The sequence below is a fragment of the Accipiter gentilis genome, chromosome 9, assembly GCF_929443795.1.
Source record: "Accipiter gentilis chromosome 9, bAccGen1.1, whole genome shotgun sequence".
In the NCBI taxonomy this organism is placed as follows: domain Eukaryota; kingdom Metazoa; phylum Chordata; class Aves; order Accipitriformes; family Accipitridae; genus Astur; species Astur gentilis.
In genome coordinates, this window is record NC_064888.1 from 26353968 (window position 1) to 26378709 (window position 24742).

General features: G+C 35.0%; 1 protein-coding gene across 4 annotated transcripts in view; it reads left to right on the forward strand.

Moving 5' to 3' along the window:
• Nucleotides 1-19821, forward strand: part of CPEB3 (cytoplasmic polyadenylation element binding protein 3) — a 96826-nt gene extending 77005 nt beyond the window's left edge. For all 4 annotated transcript variants that reach the window (XM_049810436.1, XM_049810437.1, XM_049810440.1 and 1 more), the window contains 4 exons: nt 8846-8964; nt 10272-10386; nt 13163-13344; nt 16305-19821. In XM_049810436.1, the coding sequence (XP_049666393.1) occupies nt 8846-8964; nt 10272-10386; nt 13163-13344; nt 16305-16532 (644 nt within the window). In that variant the 3' untranslated portion in view covers nt 16533-19821. The remainder of the gene's footprint in view (nt 1-8845; nt 8965-10271; nt 10387-13162; nt 13345-16304) is intronic.
• Nucleotides 19822-24742: the final 4921 nt, after the last annotated feature.

Below are 24742 nucleotides of genomic sequence, written 5' to 3' on the forward strand. Positions count from 1 at the left end.
GTCTCAAGAAATGTCTTACAACTTCAGTTCCTCTCTAGGCACAGTTGACTCATTGTGAAGCGCAGATTATCTGTCTGCTCACAGGAGAGTTAGAATTATACAAAATCAGGAAATATGTTGCTGGCTTAGTCTATGTAAATGACATTGGGTATCTTCTCTTTTTGGTTGAAGTTCTTTACTCTGAATGAAGTTCTTGACAACCGTCCTGAGTGTTTTGTGTATGACAGCTCTAGTAAGTGCTGTTGCCTTTCTTCTTCAAAAATAAATTTTAAGAAAAACATATCATTTAAAAATGAAAATAATTTATATTGTAAACCCCAATATCAAATTTTAATAATTAAATAACTGATTTCAGTTAAAAGTAGCCTGGATTTTTTGACTTTTGCTTTCTTCCCCTGAAAATCTTTGTTTCATTTATTTTACCTCATACTGATACTATGCATGAAATAGAAGATGAAATCAAGCACACAATTTATATTTATCTAGAATTTTTCTATGTTAATGTTGCTTGGAGTAGAATTGGAAATCGGCTTATTTGCAAAGAAGAGTAACAGGTTTTGGTCAAACTTGGAAACTGATCTCTTTTCAGCCATCTGTCCAGAGTAAAAGCAGCAGCAGCAGACCTGACCCTCTCCAGGTGATGACAATAAGCTGCTCTGCCCAGAGCAGTCACCATTTCATATTGCCCTTGAAAACCAAAATTGAAAAATTTAATTCTGAATTTAGTTGCTTTTTTGATATTCATGAATGCAAATGCCTGTTTTTTTCATGCTGCTGACCCAGTAAACTTCACAAAGATAGCTCTTGCCTCATCAAAAATTTAGTCTTTTTCATATGATTAATTCATGTGACTGCTCTTATAGCTACAATAAACCAAATTGTATGTTAAAACCTTTCTTTTATGTTTTTATACCCTTTAATTCTGATTTATAGCTGCTATAGATCATGTTGCAGTCTGAAGTCTGAAGTTTTAAAATGGCTATGACCTTTGAAAGAGGAGACAACCCTATAAATTTGCTGTTGCAATGTTTTACTCTAGTGTAGAAGTAAAACGCCAGATAAAAAGAGAGTATGCTTATAGAATATTCTTTTGGCTTTAAAAAAAAAAAAAAAAGCATTTCAGTGTTTTCTTTTTCAATACAGGTGGTAGTATTTTTCAATTTCAATACAGGTAGGAGTATTTTTACTACTGGACAAACTGAGATGGTATAGGTATACTGGGGTTATTTTCCCCATAAGCAGTGAAAGTCTTGAAGTAGTGAGGACTAGTAAAATCCCCTCTGCATCTTGACATGTTTTGGAATTGAAAGGACTTTGTAAATCTTTAGCTGTATATATTCACTATAGCACTATCAAAATGTTTTCCTTTCTATTCAGCACTGAAGTGCAAAGGAAACATTGGGATACCTCTCCCATGTCCCCGAAAGAATGCATGTCCTCATGGAGCAAGCACACATTCTGTGGGTATTGGTTTGGGATTTTTTCCATTTAAATTGAAGATGTGTGGAAAAACGCTCCATAATATTTATGACAACTCTGTTATTTGTGCTATGGTAGGATCCTTAGTAGTAAGGGTTAAAATGTTAGTTTCCATTCTTTTGGTAATCTCAGTGATGTGGACTATTTAATGGTAAAATTGGAATTAGGAAGACATACAATTTATTTTGCAGAAGCTAGTGATAGAGAACCTCAGTTTTCATTCAACTCTTCCATATGATCTGCTTGCTTGCTGACTTTTCTTATGTATCCTGTCTTCCATTTAACTATGTACACTTCATTTAATTGCTATTTAGATTAAGGATCCAATTATTTTTCAATGAAACTGAGCATATGGACTACATACCTTTAAGTAAAACCAAACAAAACCTACCCCAAAACCTGTCTGTCTTTAATGTGGCAAATGGGGAATTTCTTATGTGTCAGACTACTCAGACTTAGTCCGGTACTCATCAAAAACATGTAAAAATGAATAGGAGTCTCACTAATATGCTAAACTGTTCGCATTTCTTATACACCTTTTGTTTTTTAGAGAAAGGAATCAGCTGACAGGGTCATACACCGCCATTTAAAATTAGACTGACTAAAAGAAATTAATCTTTGCAGCCCTGACTAATACATAATTTCACTCTTCTGCAGTAGCTAAGTGAGATTACAGCCCTTTCTATTTTGAGGTTTCTTAAGTATTTAAAACCTTTGATGTTTTTTAAAAATCCAGGCATGTCACTGCAATGTTTAAAAGAAAGTCTGCATTTTTTTTTAACACCTTGGATTTTTATTTTTCAAAAAAGAGTTTAATTTTTAATAGTCATTTCATCTTTGGATTAAAAATGTGTTTTATTCATGTTCAAAGCATCTTCTAATAAGATTACTAAGGGTGACTTTGAGCAATGACCCTTTGTCATCACATTAACTGATTTAGAAATTTGGTTCACACTGTTTCTAAATCTTCCTTTGCCGTGGCTTTTACAACAAATTTATTCTAAAAGTTCCAGTAAATACAACCATAATTCAATTCAAAACTATTTTTAAAAATCCAGGAAAAAAAAATAAAGTGCTATTTATATTTCATTTTTAAAATTGTCTATTTAAATCTACTTCTTTGAGGTAGCCATCTCAACCATCTAAAACTAAAATAAAAGATGTGACACCAGAACATTAATTTTCTTTGCCAGTTTAACTCCATCTTATTTTTTACATATTAATATGAGGTAGATATATATTTTGAAATACTTTTATAAGAGATCTTTGGTGGATGGTAGATTTTATTGTAATGTTGGAGCCTATAAAAACATCAGAAAAGATATTGTCTAAACTTTAAAAAGATAGAATAAAGGAAAATGTGCTTCAAAGGTAGTTTAACTTTTTTCAAGTCTAAGTAGTCCTTCCATTTTGCATATGAAATGAATAAATGTGACTCCCCAAAGACTGTTCTGACTTGCTATGGATAAGTAAAGAGGAGGTCCTTCTCTTCATTGTTTTAGTTCTGCCACTCAACATCACTGTTATAAAACTGAGAACACATGACCCTTAGAATATGATTTCTATATCTGATTTTTTAAGTGGGCTGGATTTTGGGAGTTATGGATTTGAGGTCAATTACATAGGAAATCAAGAGATGATATGCAGACTTCTGACGTGGATATTCAAATACTCTTTGACCTTATATATAATTTTTCATTACAGTTTTTTTTCTTTATTTGAAAAGTAGCCCTGATTCTAAGAGCCAGAAATAGGTTAATCTTTCCCTATTGGTTATGTAACATTTGAATGCCAAAGTGCTGGCTTTGTACCTGAAGATGGAGCTCATGATTGATGTATTTGAACTGCAATTTATATATTGCTGTTCTTAAATGCAAGAACATAAAGAACTTATGAATTACTTTTAGTATTCGCAAGTTGAGCATAAAATGGTAAACTTCAGTTAATGTAAAGAGATGGAACTAATTCACAATTAACTGAAATGTCTAAGAAAAACTTCTGATTGAATGCAGTCCACTCTGGACTTCATTAAGTGAGAGAGCTGCGCAGCTACTCCATTAGCACCTTTCTGAAATATTCCTGTATCACTAAGTAACTAGACACTGTTCAGACAACCTTAGCATTCACAACATCAGTAATAATCACTTAAACTGAAAGGAGTGTAAAAATTCTAGTATACCAGACTTCTCTCCTACCTTCTCCCCCAAAGGCAACTTTGTGCCTAATGATGGAGCTGTACAAGAAAGGTGTTACCAGGTTTAGAAGAATAAAAGAAAGACTTTTTTTTTTTCTTTTTTTTTTTAAACATCTTTTATTCACGGATGCTCTGAAATGCAGTCTTGTCCTGGTGAGCCATGGAAGGCATGAAGTTGGATCATCTTTAACTCTGAGAAATATGTTGGTCTAGACAAGAAGATAGTCTTCTCTGATAAACTCTACCAGCTATGGCTTGCTAAGTTGAATGGTGTCTACAAGGCCCAAAAGTCTTTCTCCCTTGCCTGATACACTTGATACATGTTCTGCTCTATTAAAGGTTCATGAGTAACTCTCTTTAATTACATCGAGGAAGGATGGGCAGAACTCATGCACTTCTAGCTAAAACTCCGATATGATTGCCTGTAATTTGTACCGACATGCCAGTTTTTAACACAGAAGTATGAATATTAAGATTCTGCTATTATAAGGCAGAATTAAGCACCTTAATAAGCTTTCTATCTAGCATGTTGTTTTAAAGAGATGACTGAAGCCTTATTATAAAACATGCTTTCAGTAATACAGAAAGGTTTCTGTCATTAGAGAAGGTATGCCTATGTTGATACTAATTGAAATAGATATTTTCCACGCTGTCTAGGCTGGCAAAAATGCATTTTCAAGACTATAGCAACATTCTATGGTAGTTCCAAGTGTATCTTGCATTTCAAGTGACAACCTTGTTTCAAGCTTGTGGGACACAGTGTATATGCCAGATTTTCCAGTTTGTTCTCAGCAAGGTTAAGTGAAATTAGACCAACTGGACTTAATTATCCTTTCATGTGGAAATTGTGTCACTGTTTAGATGTCGGAATGGGACATGTACAAAGGAGCTTAGTTCTTGTACTGCTTTCCGTAAAATAATGAATCCTTGAGCTCAAGGTTGAGAAGCTCCTAGGCTGTGCTTCAGAATCCAGGGAAATTAATCTTCTCATCTTCCCTCTGCTGTACCCCTTAGAAGTTGTAGTGACTTTTCTTACAGCAAAGTATGTTGTTGCCTTTTTCCAGTGAATTGCAAAGTGCGATGTTTATTGTCAGCACTACAGTGCTGTATTATACCAACAGCTGAGAAGGAGCTGGATTGTTTCTGCTCTGCCAAGAAGCCATATATCTGTGTGTATAGAATATTCAGCTGTTGTCAGGTACCTTGCTATTTTCTGGGGCTTCAAGTATCTCACCTGTTTTACTTTGTGGAATCTGAGTCAGGAGCAGTCCCTTGACCCTTCAAACCTTTAGAACGTCTGGTCAGGTAAGAAAGGATCACTGCTGAAGTTTGTCTGCAATGTACTACCGCAGCATGCTACCACGATTCTGCTGTAGAGGATTAAAATTTTGAAATTCATCAGATCTCTTACTTCTTGGAAAGAACCCATATGCTTTAGGTCATATGATACCCATGATGCACAGAGAGGAGAACATGCTGAAGCACACGATGCTGAGGAATTTGAAGCAACTTTCAGCATCTGCTAAATAATTCAAGTTATATGGATTAATATATTTTTGTTTTGGAAACTGACCATCTTATTAATGCTACCTCACCTACTGTCTTTAAACATGAATTAAGTTTCTTTTAAACATAGATGCCCCTATAATTGACCATTCTGAATGTTAGCAGTCAACTAGCCATGCAGTAAATCTTTTTGGGGCGATTAGGCTCATCTCTCATTGCATCTAGTAGAAATAGTAACAGAAATACACAGTAGAATAGGATATAATGCCTAAAGTAGATGTTTTTGAGGATCTCTTAGGGAAGGAATACTCTTACAGTTTTATAAAGGTATAGCCAAGCGTAGCATTTAAACGCAGCTGACAGAAAATTATTTACTGTTAATTTACAGATTGGTGTGCTGTTTTTTTCTTTAAATTGTGGCTGAAGTTACTAAAAATGGTGTTTTGTTCCTGTGCAAAAAAGTTATTATTAAATTGCATCTAGTGTGAGATAATTCTTTATGCAATGCCAATTTTGGCATGTGTATTTTCCAGTTTCATTTTTTTATACTGGCATCTGAGTTCAGAGTGCATTTCCTGCTATAGTGTTCCAATCAAATGAAGTGCATCCACAGAAGCACATATTTGCTTGTATGAACAGGCAAATGCAGCTCTAAACGGTGTTACTGGGAGCAAGAGGGTAAGTCTTCAATAATAGCAATGCCTAGCACTTCCTACGGCTCATGGGAGGGAGCTGCACCTTTCTGAATTTAGGGGGTTTGCATCCCTATGCGCTTCTAGAAGATGAGTAAAAATACCTTTAACTTTGGCAAGTATCTTTCTTGTCCAAATCAGCTTCTACATGATCCTTATATTATCTGAACTTCTGTTATTTAGTTATTTTTCATTTCAGTGTAATCTGTGTTAATCTTGAATATCAAAAGTTCCTGAATAATTGGAATAAATGTTCAATCACCAGGTTTTGAAGTAATGCTGGACATTGTGTCATGCTAGTCCAGCCTGCTTACTTTTCTAGATAAACAGAAGACTGCTACTGTAAACTGTTTACCTGTCTTTCTTCAGAGGGCCCATACAGATTCTGTAGCAGGCAGGAGAATATGTTACAGTCACAGAAGTCTAGAGAAAGGAGGAGGTGTTAACTTACTAAATTTCATGGCAGGTGCTAGCCCCAGATTAGAAAACTGAATTCTTACTAACTTGGACTGCTCTGGTAATCTAGCAGCCAGAGAAAATTAACAAGTGTCTGGTTAATTTTAACTGGTTTGGGAAATTATAATCATTCCATTTACTGTACCCAAAATGGCTGTCAACTCCAGCTACCACAGATGTAACCTCTTACTGTGACCCAGAAAAACCTGAAAAAGCTTCACAGAAGAAGGAAGTAGCCCAAGCTGTTGCCCAGATTTTTGCTAAGTAATTAAGCCACAATAAACATTTTCAAATTTTCATTTTGACTTTATGCTAAGGTAATTTCCAATATTTTACTGGTTTAAAATTATAAAAGTCTGACATAGACAATTTTTTAGAGTTGAGATCTTATGCTCTGGCCAGAAGATAAATCCTAAATGTTTAAGTCTATTTAAATACATTGTAAACCATTCTTTTAAACTATGCATAAATATACATGTATTCTTATTTGGATTTCAGAGTACTGGAATGATCTGCACTGCATCTTCTGTGAATTTGCCTCACAAGGCATTTATACAAAATATGAGGCAAGGATTGGGCTGAACCATAAAGTGTGATCAGTTGGCTTTGGAGGTGTAGTTGCCATGGTATTCTTTTCCAAGTATCTAGTTCTCTGACTGGGGCTTTTTATAAGGCTGAGAGCACTGCTAAACTAAAAATACTTCAGTTTCTCTGAACTCTTTGCTCTGGTTATTGAATATAATCAGAAGGGACGGTGTGGAGTAAGGAAGATAAAACAAGTGCATGGATGGAAAATAAGCTAAAAGTGATAGTGATTGCAAGCTAATTACTTTCATGCTCAGTTAATGTAATTAGTTTTGTAAAGTCTCAAATGAAAATGTTGAAGTGTGTTTATATCTTTAGGGGACTGTTTTAAAAGAATTACATCTGCTAGAGAGGAAACCAGTGGTTTTACTCAAGAAGTATTTCACTTTTTAGTGGGACTAGTATCTTTAATCTACTCCAACTCTAGGTATGCAAGTTCCTTGTTTGCTAGCAAGAGTGATGATCAATCTATTTTGTTTTCTTGGGCAAGTCAGTCTGTCTAGATGTGTTCTGGGGTGTAATTATGTTGTTAACGCGAACTTTTTTTTCACCTCTGAAAATAAACAGCTGCATAGAATTTAATATTCTTTGAGAAGTCACACAGGACTAGAGATAGTAGGGTAAGAGGTAATTTGGTACGTAATAACTCTACCGAGGAAAACACTTTTTCAGTGTCTTAAATTTTTTTATAAATCAGAGTTGTGTAGTATTTATCTAAAAAGGACATGCCAAATAGTATTCACTCAATACTCAGTGCAAAATTAGGGTAAGTCACTACTATATTAATAGCAAATAGACTGTGTAAAGCTATGTCAGCGGTTGTCATAATTTAAATATGGTGTATCATCGTGTAGGCACTTAGTTTGTGTCAATAGTCTTAGGCAGAGAAACTCTAGCAGTCCCTGCTTAAGCTCCAGCTGCCTCTAATTGCTGCTGATTTTCTGAAAAGAGGTAGCCTGTAAGACACACAAGTGCGAAATTATAAAGGTCAAAGCCAACACGTTCACATTCAATGAGAAAACGGAGTTGTACTGATGGAGCAAAAGAGCAATGCATGCTCGATAGAAAGTCCTCTTAACTGGCAGCTGTATTCAAGTCTAGCAGTCAGTCTTTAGATGCCTTTGCTTGCTGTAGAATGTGCTGTATTAGTTTCACTTCTGACGTAGCAAAAGCATGGACTGCTTGGGTCAAATCTTCATTCAAATTTAACAACTTTAAGTAAAACTGAAGAAAGCTTTCTTGCTAGCTGCTTTCATAAGACCACTGAATGCCACACACACTTAGTTTTACTGGCTAATTTAAAGTCCTAAAATTGTGAATTAGTTGGAGGAATTTTTATTGGACTTAATTTCTTTTGAACTGCTTTATTTAAACATAAATAACAACAGCAGGTCTTTGACTCATAATAAAACACAACGCATGCCTTTCTTTTTTGCTCGTGCTTATTGTTTTTATGTGAGCATTTTTTCCATAGTTAAGTAAGCAAGCACAGAATTCTATTTATCTGTTTACCTATCCACTTTTTTGACCCTTTCTTCTAATATTTATTCATTGTATATAGTAACTAGAAACTCAGAGCCTCCATTGTAAGATGATAATCACTGACACCAACAGATACCACTGATAAATAGCTCAGATACAGTTGTTGGATAACAACCCCTTATTCACCAGTCTATATTCTCACTGCTCAAAATCATTAATTAATCAAATAAACATACCCATATGCAGCACACACTCTTGTCTCCATTCTGAAATCAATACTGTATGAGGGTATGATCTATTCAGTGAATTTAATTTATGAAAACAAACTCACAGCCTTGACAGTTATTTGTAATTTGTATATCTCACTTCTTGGGTTTGTTTTCTTTATTAAAAAAAATGCTTTATAAATTAATCTGATCTTTTTCTTTCTTATGCCTTTATTGTTTCCAAGGTTATGCCTTTCTGCTGTTCCAGGAAGAAAGCTCTGTACAAGCTCTGATAGATGCCTGTCTGGAAGAAGACGGGAAACTTTACCTGTGTGTGTCAAGTCCCACAATCAAGGATAAACCAGTAAGTAGCTTATGCCACGACACTTACTAACCCACTTGCTGTTACTCTTTTCAGTTAATAAATAAATAAAGAAATACTTACAGTTAATTGACTTGTCCATTTCCTGTTGCTGTCCTTGCTGTTACATTGAATTGACTTCTGTATCAGCGTAACATGGTTTTAACATTTTCTTCTTTCAGATAAATGCCATGTTCAATTAACTTTTATATTTGGTACTTCTGGTATCTTGCAGGAGTATGCATCCTTTTATAATGTTAGCTGTAAAACAATCAGATTATAATTTTTCCCTCTATACTGTTTGAAAGAAAAGAAAGCCTTATGCAATTAAATGAAGAAACTTAACACCCAATTAAAATCCAGATAGCTTCAAATATCTCCTGTACTTCATTAGGTTTCTTAATCATTATTTTTTCTGCATGCAATAACTAATCAATTTATAATTTAGGTCTCATTTACCTTATATAAACTGCAGTGTAAAAACAAGTAATGCAGACAGCTATAGCAGAATAGAAGACACATGGTAACCTGTTTCTATTGTTCACATCTCTAGAATTCTTCAATGCTATTCTTTTTGCGGCTATGGATACATACAAATTGGATGAAAACTACAGATGAATATGATAGGATGAAAAACATGCTGCCTCTTAAAAACACTATTAAAAAGCTTGCACAGATAAATGAACAACGAAATATTACAGCACAGTGAGTGTGCTTATGTGATTTCTAGGATCAAAAAAAATGGATGGATGAACAGCTTTATCCAAATAACTTCTGAGCAGGTTTTTTTCTGTGTAATCTAAAGATTTTTTTATCAACTGTGTTGCTTGCTGCTTAACAGAAGTGAGCATTCACACATTATAAAAAAATCATTTTGTTATCCAAGCACAGAAATTGATTTTATGCCCACTCCTATCAATGCTTTAAAATTTTGGATCACTGTATGTGACTTCAGGAAAGCCAGAAGCCCAAACTGCAACTGTAATTGCACATACATGGTAAAATGTTCTGAAAGTCCTTTCACAGATTTCTTATTAAAATGGCCATTAGGGGCAGATAATTAATGAGGTAGGAGTTTGCTATGATGAAATTTAACTCAAGCCTGGCCTCTAGAGGTGATAAATGAATTGTCCACCTTCTCTGAAACACTTAGATAAGCTATGTTCTCAAATTGTTTTGGTGCTTATACTACCAATTTACTGCTTTTGCTAAGTTAAAATTATATTTTTAATTATAGAAAGATTTGGCAGTTGTTTCTTAATTTTAATTGAGTTGTCAAGTTCCTCTACTAAAAAGAATCCTTAATACAGGTGCAAATTCGACCTTGGAACCTAAGTGACAGTGACTTTGTGATGGATGGGTCTCAGCCTTTGGATCCAAGAAAAACTATCTTTGTTGGAGGAGTTCCACGGCCCCTCCGAGCTGGTGAGTAGAAGGAAAATGTAGGCCATGTAGCAGGGGGTTCCAGATTAAGCAGAAAAGATGAGAAAAGATATATAGCATATGTAAAAGAGCAGAAAATACACCCAGTCTTTTCCAAAGATCATAGCTTACTTTCTAAGTCAGTGTCTTCCTGTCTACAAAATACAAACTGTGAACATTTTATATCTTTTAAATAGGTTACTAATTAGGATTTTCAGTAGAAACAGTTTTCCCCAAGTTTGCATAATATCCTAGAACTTGGCTAATTTTTTGTAATGTATACCATCTTAATCCTAACCCTGATTTGCTTGCTGAGATGCAGACAAGTTCCCCTTTCCTTTGACTAGAAGACAGACTTTTCCCAGCCCCCTTCCAAACCAGTTCCAACCACACCTCTATGGCTTCTCTTTCCCTTTTTATAAATCCTAACCCTAATTTTTCCATGGAGCTGTAGACAAGGCCTCTCAGCCATTGTCCAGAGAAAAAAATTTTCCCAGCCCAGGTCTCCTGATGGCCCCACTCTGTACTGAAGACCACTTTCCAGACCCACTCCTAATGTAGCTTCACCCTTAACTCTTTTTCTTCACTTTTATTTGCAGAGCCATAGACAAGACTCCTTAGCCTTTGGCCAGAAGAAAGATTATCCCAGCCCACATCTCCTGGCAGCCCCCACTTTGTTTTGAAGGTCCCCTTTTAGCACAGCTCCCAACTGTAGCTCAACACTCTTTTCTTTCTTCCTAACCCTTATATTTTTGGTGAGCCAATGACAAGGTCACAAAGCAAATTGCAACATTTCTCCTAGCTAGGTCTTTTGGCAGCCCTTGCTTCTGTTCAGTAGTCCCTCTCCATCTTCACTCCAAGTCAGCTGCATGGTTTTTCTTTTTCATCCTCTCAACCCTAATCCTAATTTTCCAGGGCTGTAGTAGACAAGGCCACTCAGTCATTGTCTGGAAGACTTCTGGATCAGGTTTCTTCTGGGTCAAGTTTCCTGGTAGCCCTCACTTTCCTTTGGCAGCCACTTTCCAGCCCACTGCAACTTCAGCTCCTCACTTTATCTTTCTCCTAATCCTGATTCTTTTGGGAAGCTGTACACAAGGTCCCCCAGCCATTGCTGACAGTAAGATTTCTCCCAGCCCAGGTTTCTTGGCAGCTTTCACTTTCCCCACGATCTTAAAATAAGGCATAATTGTAAGATGGTAATTATGTAAATAGCAACAATTAAACACTATCTGATTTCTAATTATAGCCTTTATAAAACTGTATGTTATTTGGCCTGTCATAGGTTACATTTGAAATGCATTACATTTGAAAACTGATGCCTTTAAATAGTTAACTTCTCCAAAGCAGACAAATAGTTTCCAGTTTTTCTTGTTTGCAACTTTAGAGATCTGATACAGAACTTTTTACTAAGATGTCTGAACACTGCATGGTTTCCTTGTCCTGGAATCCTGTATATTCTTTGTCTACTCTTTGGCAAGAGTAGCTTACTGGAACTACTGTTGTAAATATTTTTAAGTGTTCCTGACGTTTGTTCCGTACTGTCACTTTCGGAGATCATTACCCAAATCATGATTCCAAATCATTAGAAAGAAGAAGAAGCTACTAGTCACGACATTATGCTGATAGTTTCCCCTTACTGTTTGGAGCAAGAGTGTTATCTGGTTTGGTAGAATAAGTTTTGCTCATTGCAAATGGACAAATTAGCATATGGTCTTCCCTTAATGTGACACACACATTTATACAAATACACATGCATATTCAATTTAAAAATTGTCTCTACTCTCTGTATAATTAACTAGTGAAAATTTTGTGAGAACTATAAGGATTTAAATATTTTTTTATCTCTTTCATTTTATCTTGGATAGCTAAATTCCAACTTGCTACTGGAAGTGTTTTCACACATTAGCATTAAAAAAATGGCTGACTTGGCACGGCCTGTACAGGTCCCATTATCTTGCTTTGTGAGGGTTTGTCCCTCACCCATCTGAGAAATTTGTTTGCCTATCAACTTTTAAAGAGAGCTTGGCTTGATGGCCATACATCTTTGCACAGTTTACATGTCTCTTTTCTACTTCCTTCAGTTCTTTCCCTTAACTTTCCTCCTGTATGTTTCTTCAGCCATGCACTCAGCCTGTGTTATTTTATGAATGATATTTATAACTTCTTTAGAGTCATCCTTAGTGTCAGAAAAAGCAAAAACCATTTTAAAAGATCCACAATCAAGTTAATGTTCTACAAAAATACTAAGTTAAGTTGCACCCAAAATGTAGGCTTGATTTAAGTGTAGTAACTTCTCATGATTCACAAAGTTTTGTTTCAAATGTAAAACACTTCCTTAATGTCTTTTCAACCTTAGTAATGAGGGCAAAATACCAGATTCTAAATACAGGAATACCTTTAAGTGATCTTATATGTAAACTAGCATTAACAAGCCTGGCTGGAGCTTGGGGAGATCCTGAATACCTAACCCCAAATAGCAGAGTTTTAATTTACAATATGATAAATTCTAAAACAGTTGACCTGATACCTACTTAAACAATGTAACTCTGCAATTTTTTTTTCACACTTCAGTCACACCAAGTTTCTTTTTACAGATTCTGTTTTTTGCCTTTATGTTTTATGGTAATTTACGTAGGGTTGATTCAATCTGTTAAAACCAATGTTTGGGTTTACTGTTTTAGACTTTGGAAGACAAGTGTGCTTTTTTTAATGGAACAAACGAAACACAACACTATTGTTTATGTTAAATCTATAATATTTAACAATTGAATTCTTGCAGTTGAATTGGCAATGATTATGGACCGTTTATATGGAGGTGTCTGCTATGCTGGCATTGATACAGACCCAGAGTTGAAGTATCCAAAAGGTGCTGGCAGAGTGGCTTTCTCCAATCAGCAGAGCTATATTGCTGCTATCAGTGCTCGCTTTGTCCAGCTCCAACATAATGACATTGATAAACGGGTAAGTAAAATAGCATGGAACAGAATGGTTGTTACTCACAAAACTGTACAGAAATGAAAAACATCCTTATTTTAATATTGTGTTGGAGAACACTGTAACCTTTGTTCTTCAGATGACATTGGTTAATTATTTAAAGGCTTATTTAAGCACCTAAAGCAGAGTGAAAAAATATATCTTAAACATCTTAGATAACTGTTAAGCACTAAAACCAGAAAATATTTGGTTGTAAGCTCACTTGTTCTTGGTTTTGGTTTGAATTCTGAAGGTCAAACACCATAGAATTTCCCAGCTTCTTTCTCCTCCTTTTGTCATGGTTTGCTCCTTGTGCATCAACAGCTTTTAGTTACTGGCTACTTATATAGCTTCTGGCATTTCTGCTATTAGGCAACATATTCTCTCAGCAATGTACGTCTAGACTTGAGGTTCCTAAAACACAGGCTTATTATAATAGGTAATGCTGACCTCAAAAGTCTTGAGAATTATTTAACCAAAACCAAATGCCAATAGATGCTTGATAGGCAGGGGGGGAATGTTCAGTACATATGAAATCCTCGTTTCTAAAGGGCTTTTCAAGTATAGAGTCAAGTTAAGGTATTTACTGAAATGTAAGCTGGAGACATTAAAAGAAAACATTACTTAATTCCCAAGACTTCTTTTTTTTTTTTTCCTTTAGACCTTCTGTCTTCACCTCTTGATTACATGTAAAAATAACACCTATGTTTTTGAGGACCTGGCATCTAGAATTATTCAAAAGAACATACAGCATGCAGTGCTGCTATGTATTTTTACAATAGGGATGACTTGTTTTGTGCTTTATCTAATATAAATTGTTTCTTAAGAAGTCAGCTTGAGAGGTATTGGATGTGTCTATTATGTGCAGTATACATATAAAAACACGCAGCTGCAAAGTCTAAGCTATTTTTACTTTTTCTTTAAAAACCTAAACTGAACTTTTGGTCAGATTAGACGAGGTCATGGAGTTGTATATCCTCAAACTATTTCTCTATGGTGCTACTATACCTCATAATTTTAACTAAGACAAGGCTGTTCCTAAGTATTTCTTGTGCATTTCTGAAAAATTTTACAGAGAGGCTAAGATGATTAATTCTGCAGTCTTAATCACAGTGTTGAACCTGTTGAGATTTATATATCATCCATGTTTAAAAACTTGGGGTTTTTCCTAAGCTTTAGGATACAGTCACAAATTATGCTAGCTGATAGTTTTTTCCATCAATCAGTACTTTTCCCAGTTGGTTGATAGATAATTTAAGTTTATTTAATTATCTTTTATCTGTTTTTAAAATAGGTTTATCTGTGAGTTTGTAGAAGAATGAAGGCTCTTAATCAGTCCTTAAATATTAGTTTTTAAATCTAATAGATTGAAATCCCTGAATTGTACATCATACATTTTTTAAATTATTTCACTATTAACCAAAACAAGAAAAGGAGTGAGAGAGAGAGAATCTACTTCAGACCTGTACAATTCATGCTTTGGAAATGTGAGCAGGTGGGGATCTAGAGATGTGCTGGATATTGGACCTGCTTTTTTCCAATTTAATTTGAGACAGTGCCGTTTTATTTTACATGATAGTTCTATTTTAGTGGTAGGGCATCTGATAAGCAAAATGGCAGTTATTCAGACTTGTTCCATGCCATACTAGTAGTACAGTGTAATTTAAAAATAAATAAATAAAATTGGCAGTTCTAGCTGTTCCATAGGCTAGAAATATAATTCACTAGAAAAGCTTTACTTCAAATGACTAACATTGATTGAAATGCGATCAGGATAAGCTGAAGTAAAATTCAGCATAAAGCTTTTTTGTTTAATATATTTCTCATTTTTCAACTTAATACCTCATTCTGTGTTTCTTTAATACTGCATGTATATAAGTGTAGTTACTGGAGTCAAGTTTTCCTTGCAATATACAAATTTTGCCAGACTAGCACTTGTGCAGTTACAGCAAAATTATTTATAAGTATGTATATTTCAGTTTTTTTCTAGCTCTTTTAATGTAGTTGACTGTACTTAACCACTTTATAAATAGCATTATAGAGCCATAAGAATTACACATGCATAAGCTAATGATTTCCCCAGAATGAATAAACATTCAATTTAAATGTGTAGGCTTGATTCTTAGGAACAGACACAGAGGAGGGAACTCGCATGTTGTCAACTTCTGTAATAGTATTATTGCAAGTGCCTGGTCATGCATCAACTTGTGTTTGGTGCAAGTGCTTTAAAAGCAAAAAGAATTCCAGTCCTAAGATGTTTACAACTGAGTGTAGGATAAAAGTCAGCAGCTCTCCAGTCTATTTGTAATTGATGGCAAGGCTATAGCTGGAACAACTATGAAATCTTACTACATTTCTAGAGCTAAAAATCTTGAGATAGTGATTTTTTTCTAGCACAAGACAGAGTATTTAATTAATACAAGTGCATTTAATCTTGTTTCATTTGAATCTTCTCTTCCTTTATTAGTCTGGTCCTGCACTTTGCAGTTCACAAAAAACAAAGAAACAAAAAAACCTCTCTGGAAACCTCTGAAACTCACCAGACCTTTGAAGTTTAGAAATATAATTTTGTTCTTTATCATTTTTCTTCCTAAATGCTGCGCTCTCGCACCCTGCCCATGTAACAACTGTATTTCACATTCCTGGAGGTTTCTTAGACAGCAGCAGAATCCTTAGGGATGCTATTTTTACTGTACTTCCATCTTAGTACTTTCACATACCTAACTTTTCCAAGAAACATTGACTAGTTACCAAAGCACACCCTTCTTTCTTGAGATTTTCTAACAAGTAAAGTGGTTGGTATGAAAATTTAACTACCAGCCGCTTTGGGTTAATCCAGCATCAGTTGAAAACCTTCAGCAGAGTCGAATTAAAATATTGTTCCTTCTATTCATACTTAGAAAAACTATTTTATCTCCTTACCGTTATTTTTCTTTTTCCTGGTGCAGGTGGAAGTGAAGCCATATGTGCTGGATGATCAGATGTGTGATGAATGCCAGGGCACTCGCTGTGGTGGAAAATTTGCTCCATTCTTTTGTGCCAATGTTACCTGTTTGCAGTATTACTGTGAATACTGCTGGGCAAGCATACACTCTCGTGCTGGGCGAGAGTTCCACAAACCACTGGTAAAGGAGGGAGGTGACCGGCCCCGCCACGTCCCGTTCCGCTGGAGCTGAACCCCGGGCCTCACCCAGCAACAAGTACTGGAGTAGATAAAATCGAGTGAAAAGAGAGCGCTGCCTCAGGGCTTAGTGTTCTGGAAATCTGTGCATTCGTCCTCGACTTTAATGAAGATATGGGTCTTTTTATTACTATTATTATTATTATTTACAGTCACATTACTGAACTCAGTGTCCAGTATAATACAAACCGGCAGAGTGTAACTGTACTGATTTTGCACTTTGATTCACACAAACATCTGCTTGGTACCTTAATTTCCTACACAAGACTTGTCACTAGTGACATTATGTAGACTGCCATTCTCAATCAGCCTTCACTGGGTTGATGTGTATGTGATGAAGATTTTTTTATTATAATTATTTTTATTTTTAAACTGGAGCATGCACTTATTTTCAGAAATTTAGACTTGCCCCTAGCAGATGACTTACCAAAGGTAATATTCACAAGTAGGTGGCAGATGTAGCAAAAACTTAAAACAGATATTCAGCAATCATTAGTTTGGGTCATTTAGAGTAGTAATAACCCTTAAAGAAAATAAGCCTTTAGTTGCTCTCCATTTTGACTTGTAAGGATGATACCTCATAAGCTGGATCAGACTTTTTTCTTTTGTTTTGCTGAGGGTTTTTTTTTTTGTTTGTTTTGTTTTGTGGGTTTTCTTTTTTTTTCTTTTTTTTTTAGGTCTTTTAGTGTTATGTAAATGTATGCTGCAATAGCTTTTGCTGCTATTAAAATGGTATTACTAATACCATAATACTCTATTCAGGCTAGGGTATCAATTAAAAAATGAATATGTGATTAAAATAGTGATGGCTGCTGAAAGGAGATCAGTATAGCATACAGAAAAGCTTCCAAGGAAGGTCAATATTTTTTGACTGCATGTTTACTTAATCAGGTTGCTGCATGCAATAAATTTTATATATGTCTAATATAAAACCTGCCCACAATGCACAAATTATGAACCTACGTAGGCTACAAAATACTCAGTAACAAAAAAAAAATTGATTACTGACTGGAGGAAGGCATGCCTCAATAAATGTAATGCTTCTGAAATTAGGATCAGCCCATTACAGAATGACCTATACTACAACAAATATAAAACTAGCTGTAGGATATTCTTAAAACAAATTTGTGGATGGTAGATGAAGTACTTTGCGGTGCTCTGTTATATATCGTGCAATTTATTTTATATAGTAAAGTGATTATGTCTAGTACTGTGATCAAACTTAACTGTTAAAGCCTCTGTATCCAACATTATCACATTTTTGACAGTTCATAACAGGTACATAAACAGAAATGAGCTCTTAGTTACAATCTCTCTCCTAATGCTTGCATCATTTATGTAGCTGCAGACCTTGTCCAGAAAACCAAAGAGCTCATGCTAGCGTACATACACTACCGATTAGATAGTCTGTCAAACTAATAAACTAGGCACATTTAAGAAAGTTAGGAAAAAAAGTGGTGCTAAAGAAATGTCTGCATATTAAAGTAACATGAGATGTCTGCTCTGTGGATGTGGTGTTATCTCTCTAATCCCTGGATGTATCCTGTGAAGCTTGAATACAATTAAGACCTGCTAACACAGTGGACATTTTTTTAGCATGAACTATGGGGCTGCAGATAGCATATAAACACACTTGGTATACTAATGATTGTGAGAATGTGTACACTATTTTTTTCTTTTCCTCCTTTGTTTTTGCAGTTCTGGGGACAATCTGACTGGATATGACACCGCATAGTAGATTTAAATGTTCTGGGTTTTGTTTGTTGTGATGTCCTTGTTTGTGTCTAATTTAGTAAGTGGTTTTTCCCAATGTTTAGTTGCAAGTATTGGCTTTGAAAGGATTTTTTTTCTGTTTTTGGAAAAAAAAAAAAAAAGAAAAAATAGTTTTTTACTGGTTTAAAATGCTTATTATAGTTATCCCTTTTGAAGTTACTTCTGGGCGTTTTTGTGATATTGCTTTTCCCAGCCCAGGTGTCTTTTCTGTTTTTTTTTCATCTGTACAAGACATTTTGTTATGCACTACTTTTTGTATCTAGACAGTTTTCAACAGTCGGCTGATGATTTTTTTTAAAGAAAAAGGCATGCTTTCTGACTGACATGATCTTTTGCAATACCTCAATTTTGAAATATAGGAAAGAAAATGATATTTTCTAAGTAAGTTTATTCAGAAAAATATATATTAATTTAATTCTGCAAGAAAAATGATTTAACAGATGGGTAACTTTATTTTTTTCATGCTTATTTGAGTTTTTTTGAAAATGAAGAAGTTAGAGCTTTATAACTGTAATATTAAAGATCATAGCTAACCTACAGAAATCTACCTAATTATGTGAAAGAAGTAAACCTTTTTGAAGAAATACCCCTCTTTCATGTAGAAAAATACCCCCAGAGAGAGAGAGAGAGAGAGAGAAGCTGGAAAATTTACAATATAGCATAATGTTGGATTAAATCTAAAACAAAATCATCATAAAGAACAGGTGTAAACACAAACTCCATTTGGTGCTGAAAGTTGTGAATAGAAGGTGAAAAAATATTTTCCCTTAATTTGTATATTTATAATCAAGTGTGATTATGCACGACTGACCAGAATTGTGAGAGTTCTTCTGTTTGTATTTTTTTAAAGAGAACTTTTTTTAGTTTATTAAATTATGACATGCTCCCTTTTGTTTTGTAAATGAATGTGCCCCTGAGTTGTTAATATGTTATATTAAAAGAGGGTCCTTCAAAAAAAGTTATTTTTTAAAATATGGAGTTCTGAACTGCAACTTGACTAAGAAGCCCCTGGGTACAACAGGTCCTATTGTGGCCTTTTCTGATGTGAGACTTGAACTAGTCGATTTTTTTGAAGGCTAACCTAACCTCGACTATTTGTTGTTATGTGCAATACTGTTTGTACTGTTTGTATAAAAAAAAAGAAAAATGAAAAGAAAAAAGGCATAAATCTTTATTGCAGATTTATTTTCATTGCAGACTTTAGACATTGTGATTCACTAAAATCATTTTTCTACTGTCAAATATGTACCTTTTCTTCATGCTGGTATTTTTTCAATAGTAATGTAGCCTTTGTACTGAGACAAATTTTCATTGTTATTTTTAGAAAGATTTTTTGCTAAGAAAAAAATTAAACATATTTACATATTTTTCATTTTTATTTCGTATTTTCTTTAAGGAGTGCTTTCTCAACCATTAATATAGTTGTTTCTGGGAGAGACTTTCATATCTGGTCAATGTCATTAATATTATTTTGTATTTTTACTTGGAATAAATTAATTTTATGATGCTAATTCTTTAAAAGTTTATTTTTTTCATTTTCAGTTATTTTTGAAGCTAAAATCTTTGTAATATTGTTACTAAAGTGTCTAGTTTTTTGAAATGCAAAGCTTTATGTATTAACTTGCTGATGTGGTTTACAATAGTGTGGCAATGATGAAAATGGTTGGTTATGTAAAGTGATTGGAAAATTGTAACAAAGAATTGGGCAATAAAATGACAGAATGAAGCAGAAAAAATGTGATATTTTGAAAAGCCTTTTCCTTTATCAAAATGATTTAGGGAGATAATAGGGATGTCACAGTACCAGTTCGCTGTCTAGATTTATACACCACCAGTGTTGATGAAATACTATTGCCGTTATAAGGAACTAAATCTATTGAAACAATGGGTTTTTGACCCTGCCCATTCAGCATAATGCTCCATTACTTTTCTCGTCATGAACTCAATAAACTCTTTTCAATAGTCTTATATTGAACCTCCTAAAATATATATTCTTCATTGTATTTTGCCACCATGTTATTTATTTAATTAAATTGACCCTTTCCTGCACAACTTCCTTCCTGCATACATTTATCAGTGGCAGCATGGAGCAGACTGTAGGTACCCACATCATTTTCTAATGAAATTACCACATAGTGCTGGTAGCTGCCTAGTTAATGCAGAATAATGTATGTCCATTTCCTGGTAGCAATGCAGTAACCTATATTGCCACCATGTCTGAACATCTGGTCAGCTTCTTTGTCTTTCTCCGTTCTTCTCTGCCTCTCTTATGTCTTTGTCCTTTTTTGCTTTTATGTTGGCAACAGCAAGTGCCAATATCAGATCACCTTTCACTTCACCTCCATTTACATCACCTTTGTTTCCCTATGCAGCCAGAAGAAACCCCTTCCTGAAGCCAGTGACTCTCTGTTCTGGCACCTGAAACAATCCAGACTAAAACTGGTGTTGCGTAAAGAGGGCATACAATGACTTCCTCTAGACAAAACAATTACTTCAACAAGTTACTGATGAACTTTTAGACTAACTTATGCTAGAGTATTAGAGTGGCTCATCTGTAACTTGCAGAAAGATGTGTCCAGAGTTGGTCTATTGTGTATCCTTTGTGTGTTCAGTTCTGTAAGTAATGTATAGACTAGATCAAATAGTGAAGTAAAATTTAGACTCAAATTAGGTACTACTGGTTGGAATGTATGCAAATTGCAAACAAAGGAGATTAAGGAATGAAAAGGGAATAAAAAAATTCCTGCTAAGTGGTACAAAGTTTATGCTTATATTTCTGCCTACATGCTTGTATTTTATAGCCTGCTAGCAAGGCATGGGCTAAAACAAATTGTATTGCAAATATGCAGTTAGCAAATAACTTTGCTGATTTCACTATCTGTTAGAGTAGTAAAAAAAAAGAAAAATAAGAAAAAAAAAAAGGCGCTTAACTGGGAAAAGCTCCCATGTTAATATTTCAGTATTGTGACATCTCTACTTGCAAGGTATGAGTGAAAGATTAGTCACAGATTTGTAGAAATGTCTCTTCTGTTTAATCTGGCTTGTATGTAGTTGCTTTATGCTAGTTTGTATGATGTCAGCTAAACCCTTTTTCTTTTCCTTCCTTTTTTTTTTTTTTTAAACCAAACTTCTTAATCTCTGCTGCTATAGTGTTCTATCATACCACAGAGTATTTTATATTCATGTTAGTGACTACTCTATACCCCAAATGGGTAGCTGGTCAGAAATCACATTGGTCACATAATTCTGACACACTCAAATTTACATAAGAAAAAGTTTAGCAGTAAGTAGAAAACCAGGGTGCTAATAAAAGATAATTTGGGCTCTTTTTTTTTTTTTTTTCCTGGACGTAGTTCTGTTGGGGTATAAAGTATTAGATATTTGTAATTTTACTGTCAAAATAATGGACATAACTTTTAGAGCATTCACAGCTAAGATCTCTGTACTTGTTTTTCCAACTAATTTTAAATGTACTGTATCTTTTATTACATGTTCTCTTAGATTGTTTTTGCTAGTAATTCTAACAAGGCTTCTTCCTTTTTGGCTTGGACTAATGCTTGTATGGAACTGCAGTACTGTGACTAAACATGGAGCTCAATGCTGCTATTGCTTACAACTGCTTAAACTTTGTAGTTTGGACTTTATTTTTTTCTGTAATAACTTATTAAATATAGTTGTATGAAGTACTGATATTTGTCATCCTTTGCACATGCTAAGGAAATCTTGGGTTATGCATTATGGGAATGTAAACTAGTTACAAAACCCCCAAATCTTGTACTGGAAAACTGTTTACACTAGATAAGGTTAAGCAAATACACACCTTACATGCACACAAACTATCTTTTCTAATTATATGATAATACAAGTTTATGGTCTACTTATGTTTTCTCTCTAAAATAGAAAAGCCACCCTTGATAAGGTGTATATTATGCTAAGCCAAAGGTAAATACAAAAATAAATACTATGGAAATATTTCTGAGAATGTAGCTTTCCCCACCAAAGGTAGTACCAAGTACCTTTAAAAAAGGAAATGTTAAATTACTTTATCTGGGAAATTGCTGGCTACCTTATATTGCACTTTCTTATTAGCAGCTTAACAATGGCTACAGGCTAGAGATTCGACTGATCAGTTAAAGAAAAAAGCACCACAACACTAGTTTCTGCTGGTTTCTATTTTAAGAATAGGAGACAGTTAAAGCTTAGTGATATATCTGTTTGGAACTCAGAATACTTCCTCGAAAAAAGTGTGAATTCTGCTATGTCAGGGAAAGTGAAGACCACAAGAATAGTGCATGTTCTATGTCACTGCTTTCTTTCAATGTCTACATAAATGCAGCTCAACAACCCTGCTGGAACTATCAGCGCTAAAAATTACAGGTTGACTTCAATGTATGTGTTCCACTTACTTAAACAGGAACTGCATAGGATTACACTAGAAATTAAATGCCCTTTGGAAACTATTAAAAGCTGATGAGGTTGTGTGTGCTGACTAAGTATTGTGCATGCTCCCTTAGCGTGCAGAGCCCTGTGGCTTGTGTTATGCTGTTTTATCCTAACGTTACCGTGTGCAATAGCTCATACACATGAAAGAAGAAAGCTTGGATGCCAGAAAAGAAAGAGAATGCTCTGGTATGGACTTGTTTTCAAACTGTTAGTGAATAACCATAACTCTCAGGAGAGTGGTCTACTGACTGTTCTTCCAGAAGTGGTTTTACAAGACAGTGATCTGTAATAGGAATTCTAGTAGTAAATAAATGTATGAGAACTTGTAGGCTACTGGTTACTTCAGAGTTAAATTTGAGAAGGGAGTTCTTATAAACACCTTCCAATTAATAAGTGTTAAACTGCTTATTGTAGCTTCTCACTGTACAATGTTCCAAGTCCATCTGGACAAAATCAGTCTGGGTTTACCCCTTGCTCTATTACAGAGAACAATTGTGGGAGGAAGTGCAGCCTCTCTGGAACTTCTAATCCCCAATCCTTCCATTACTGCATTACTGATAAAGTAAGCCATGCCACTTGTAAGGTATTGATACTGACAATTTTCCTTCTCCAGCTGGTAGCAGCATTTAACTCAGACATTGCCTGCATTAAAAAAAAGGTTGCACTAATTTAATTTAAACCATTGCACTTAAATAAGTACAAAAGGCTGCATGGCGTCTTTTGCTTCTGGTTTGTACATGTTATTTTTGCTAGGCTTAAACTGAACTAAAATAGCTACCTGTATGACTATTGAAACTTGTGTATTAAACCTATTTAGGCATGCTTCTAAGCTAAACATCTTTGTCCTCAAGGCACCAAAGCAACATGTCACCCTTCACACAGACCTGCAGAAAAGCCAAAGCTTAGCTCTTAAAAGCCATAATCTGCTTCCTCGTGTTTAGCAAAAACTAAACAGCATGAGCACACAGGGAGAATTGGTGCATTCTCTCCTAGAGATCAGCCAGAGAATGGGTTTTAAAACAAGCAATGTATTTAATGTGTTTTCATAAAAATGGTACTAGCTGCTTGAAAAGCCCTTATACCACACAATTCTATTATGAACACAGGACCAAGTTGCATACAGCAGATGCACACACAAACTACGCCTGTTCAAGTGAATTTTTTTTCTCTCTCCCCAGTGGCAAGCAAGGTTTTGCAAAGTTTATCTTGGGATGACAAACTCTACCTAGAGCAACTTGAGAAGGAAACATGATTAACGTCCAGAAATCTCCCCTTTTTCTGTTTTGGAAGGAGAAATAAAATACCATCAAGTATAAAATGCCAGCAAGTCGTATGGCAGGCCCTTGGCAATAGTTAGGACACAATTCATGCTGCCTTGCTCATAGCACAGTAGCTTCCCCGTGTGGCCATGCCAGCCATTACTTGACTAGCATGATAGGCACTTGGGGCTAAAGCAGTAAAACCAGGTACCCATTTGCTACTTTTAGGTGCCTGAGTGACATTTACTTGCTACCAACTTCCTAAAATCCCCTTTGAGCTGCTGGCTAGCATTGCTTGGGCCTATGTTTTTGTGTCTTAATACCTCCAAATTGTTCAGTAACCCAAGATCTACTTAAGATTCTCAGGGTATTTCCCTGTATTTTTTTAACCTGCAGGCCTAAACACAGAAAACACTTGCAAACGTATTTATCGGACCAAGTTTCATGTAAAAGAGAACAGTAGTTTATTTCTCCTTCTCTATCCAATAGCCTGAGTGGTTAAAACACTTGGCATTTTTAAATTTTTATTATTTTCTTTTTACAAATTTCCTGCATTATGGAGCAAGGACTAAACCTTTTTGCTCTTGACTGTAGGAACTACTCTAACTATTTTGTGACACATATTTTGGTCTCCACCAAGTGAAGAAAAATGGTTTCTGGAACAGCACAAGCATCACCACTAAGGTAAATAATCAAAATGGTTGTTCATAAAATTACATGTATCAAGATA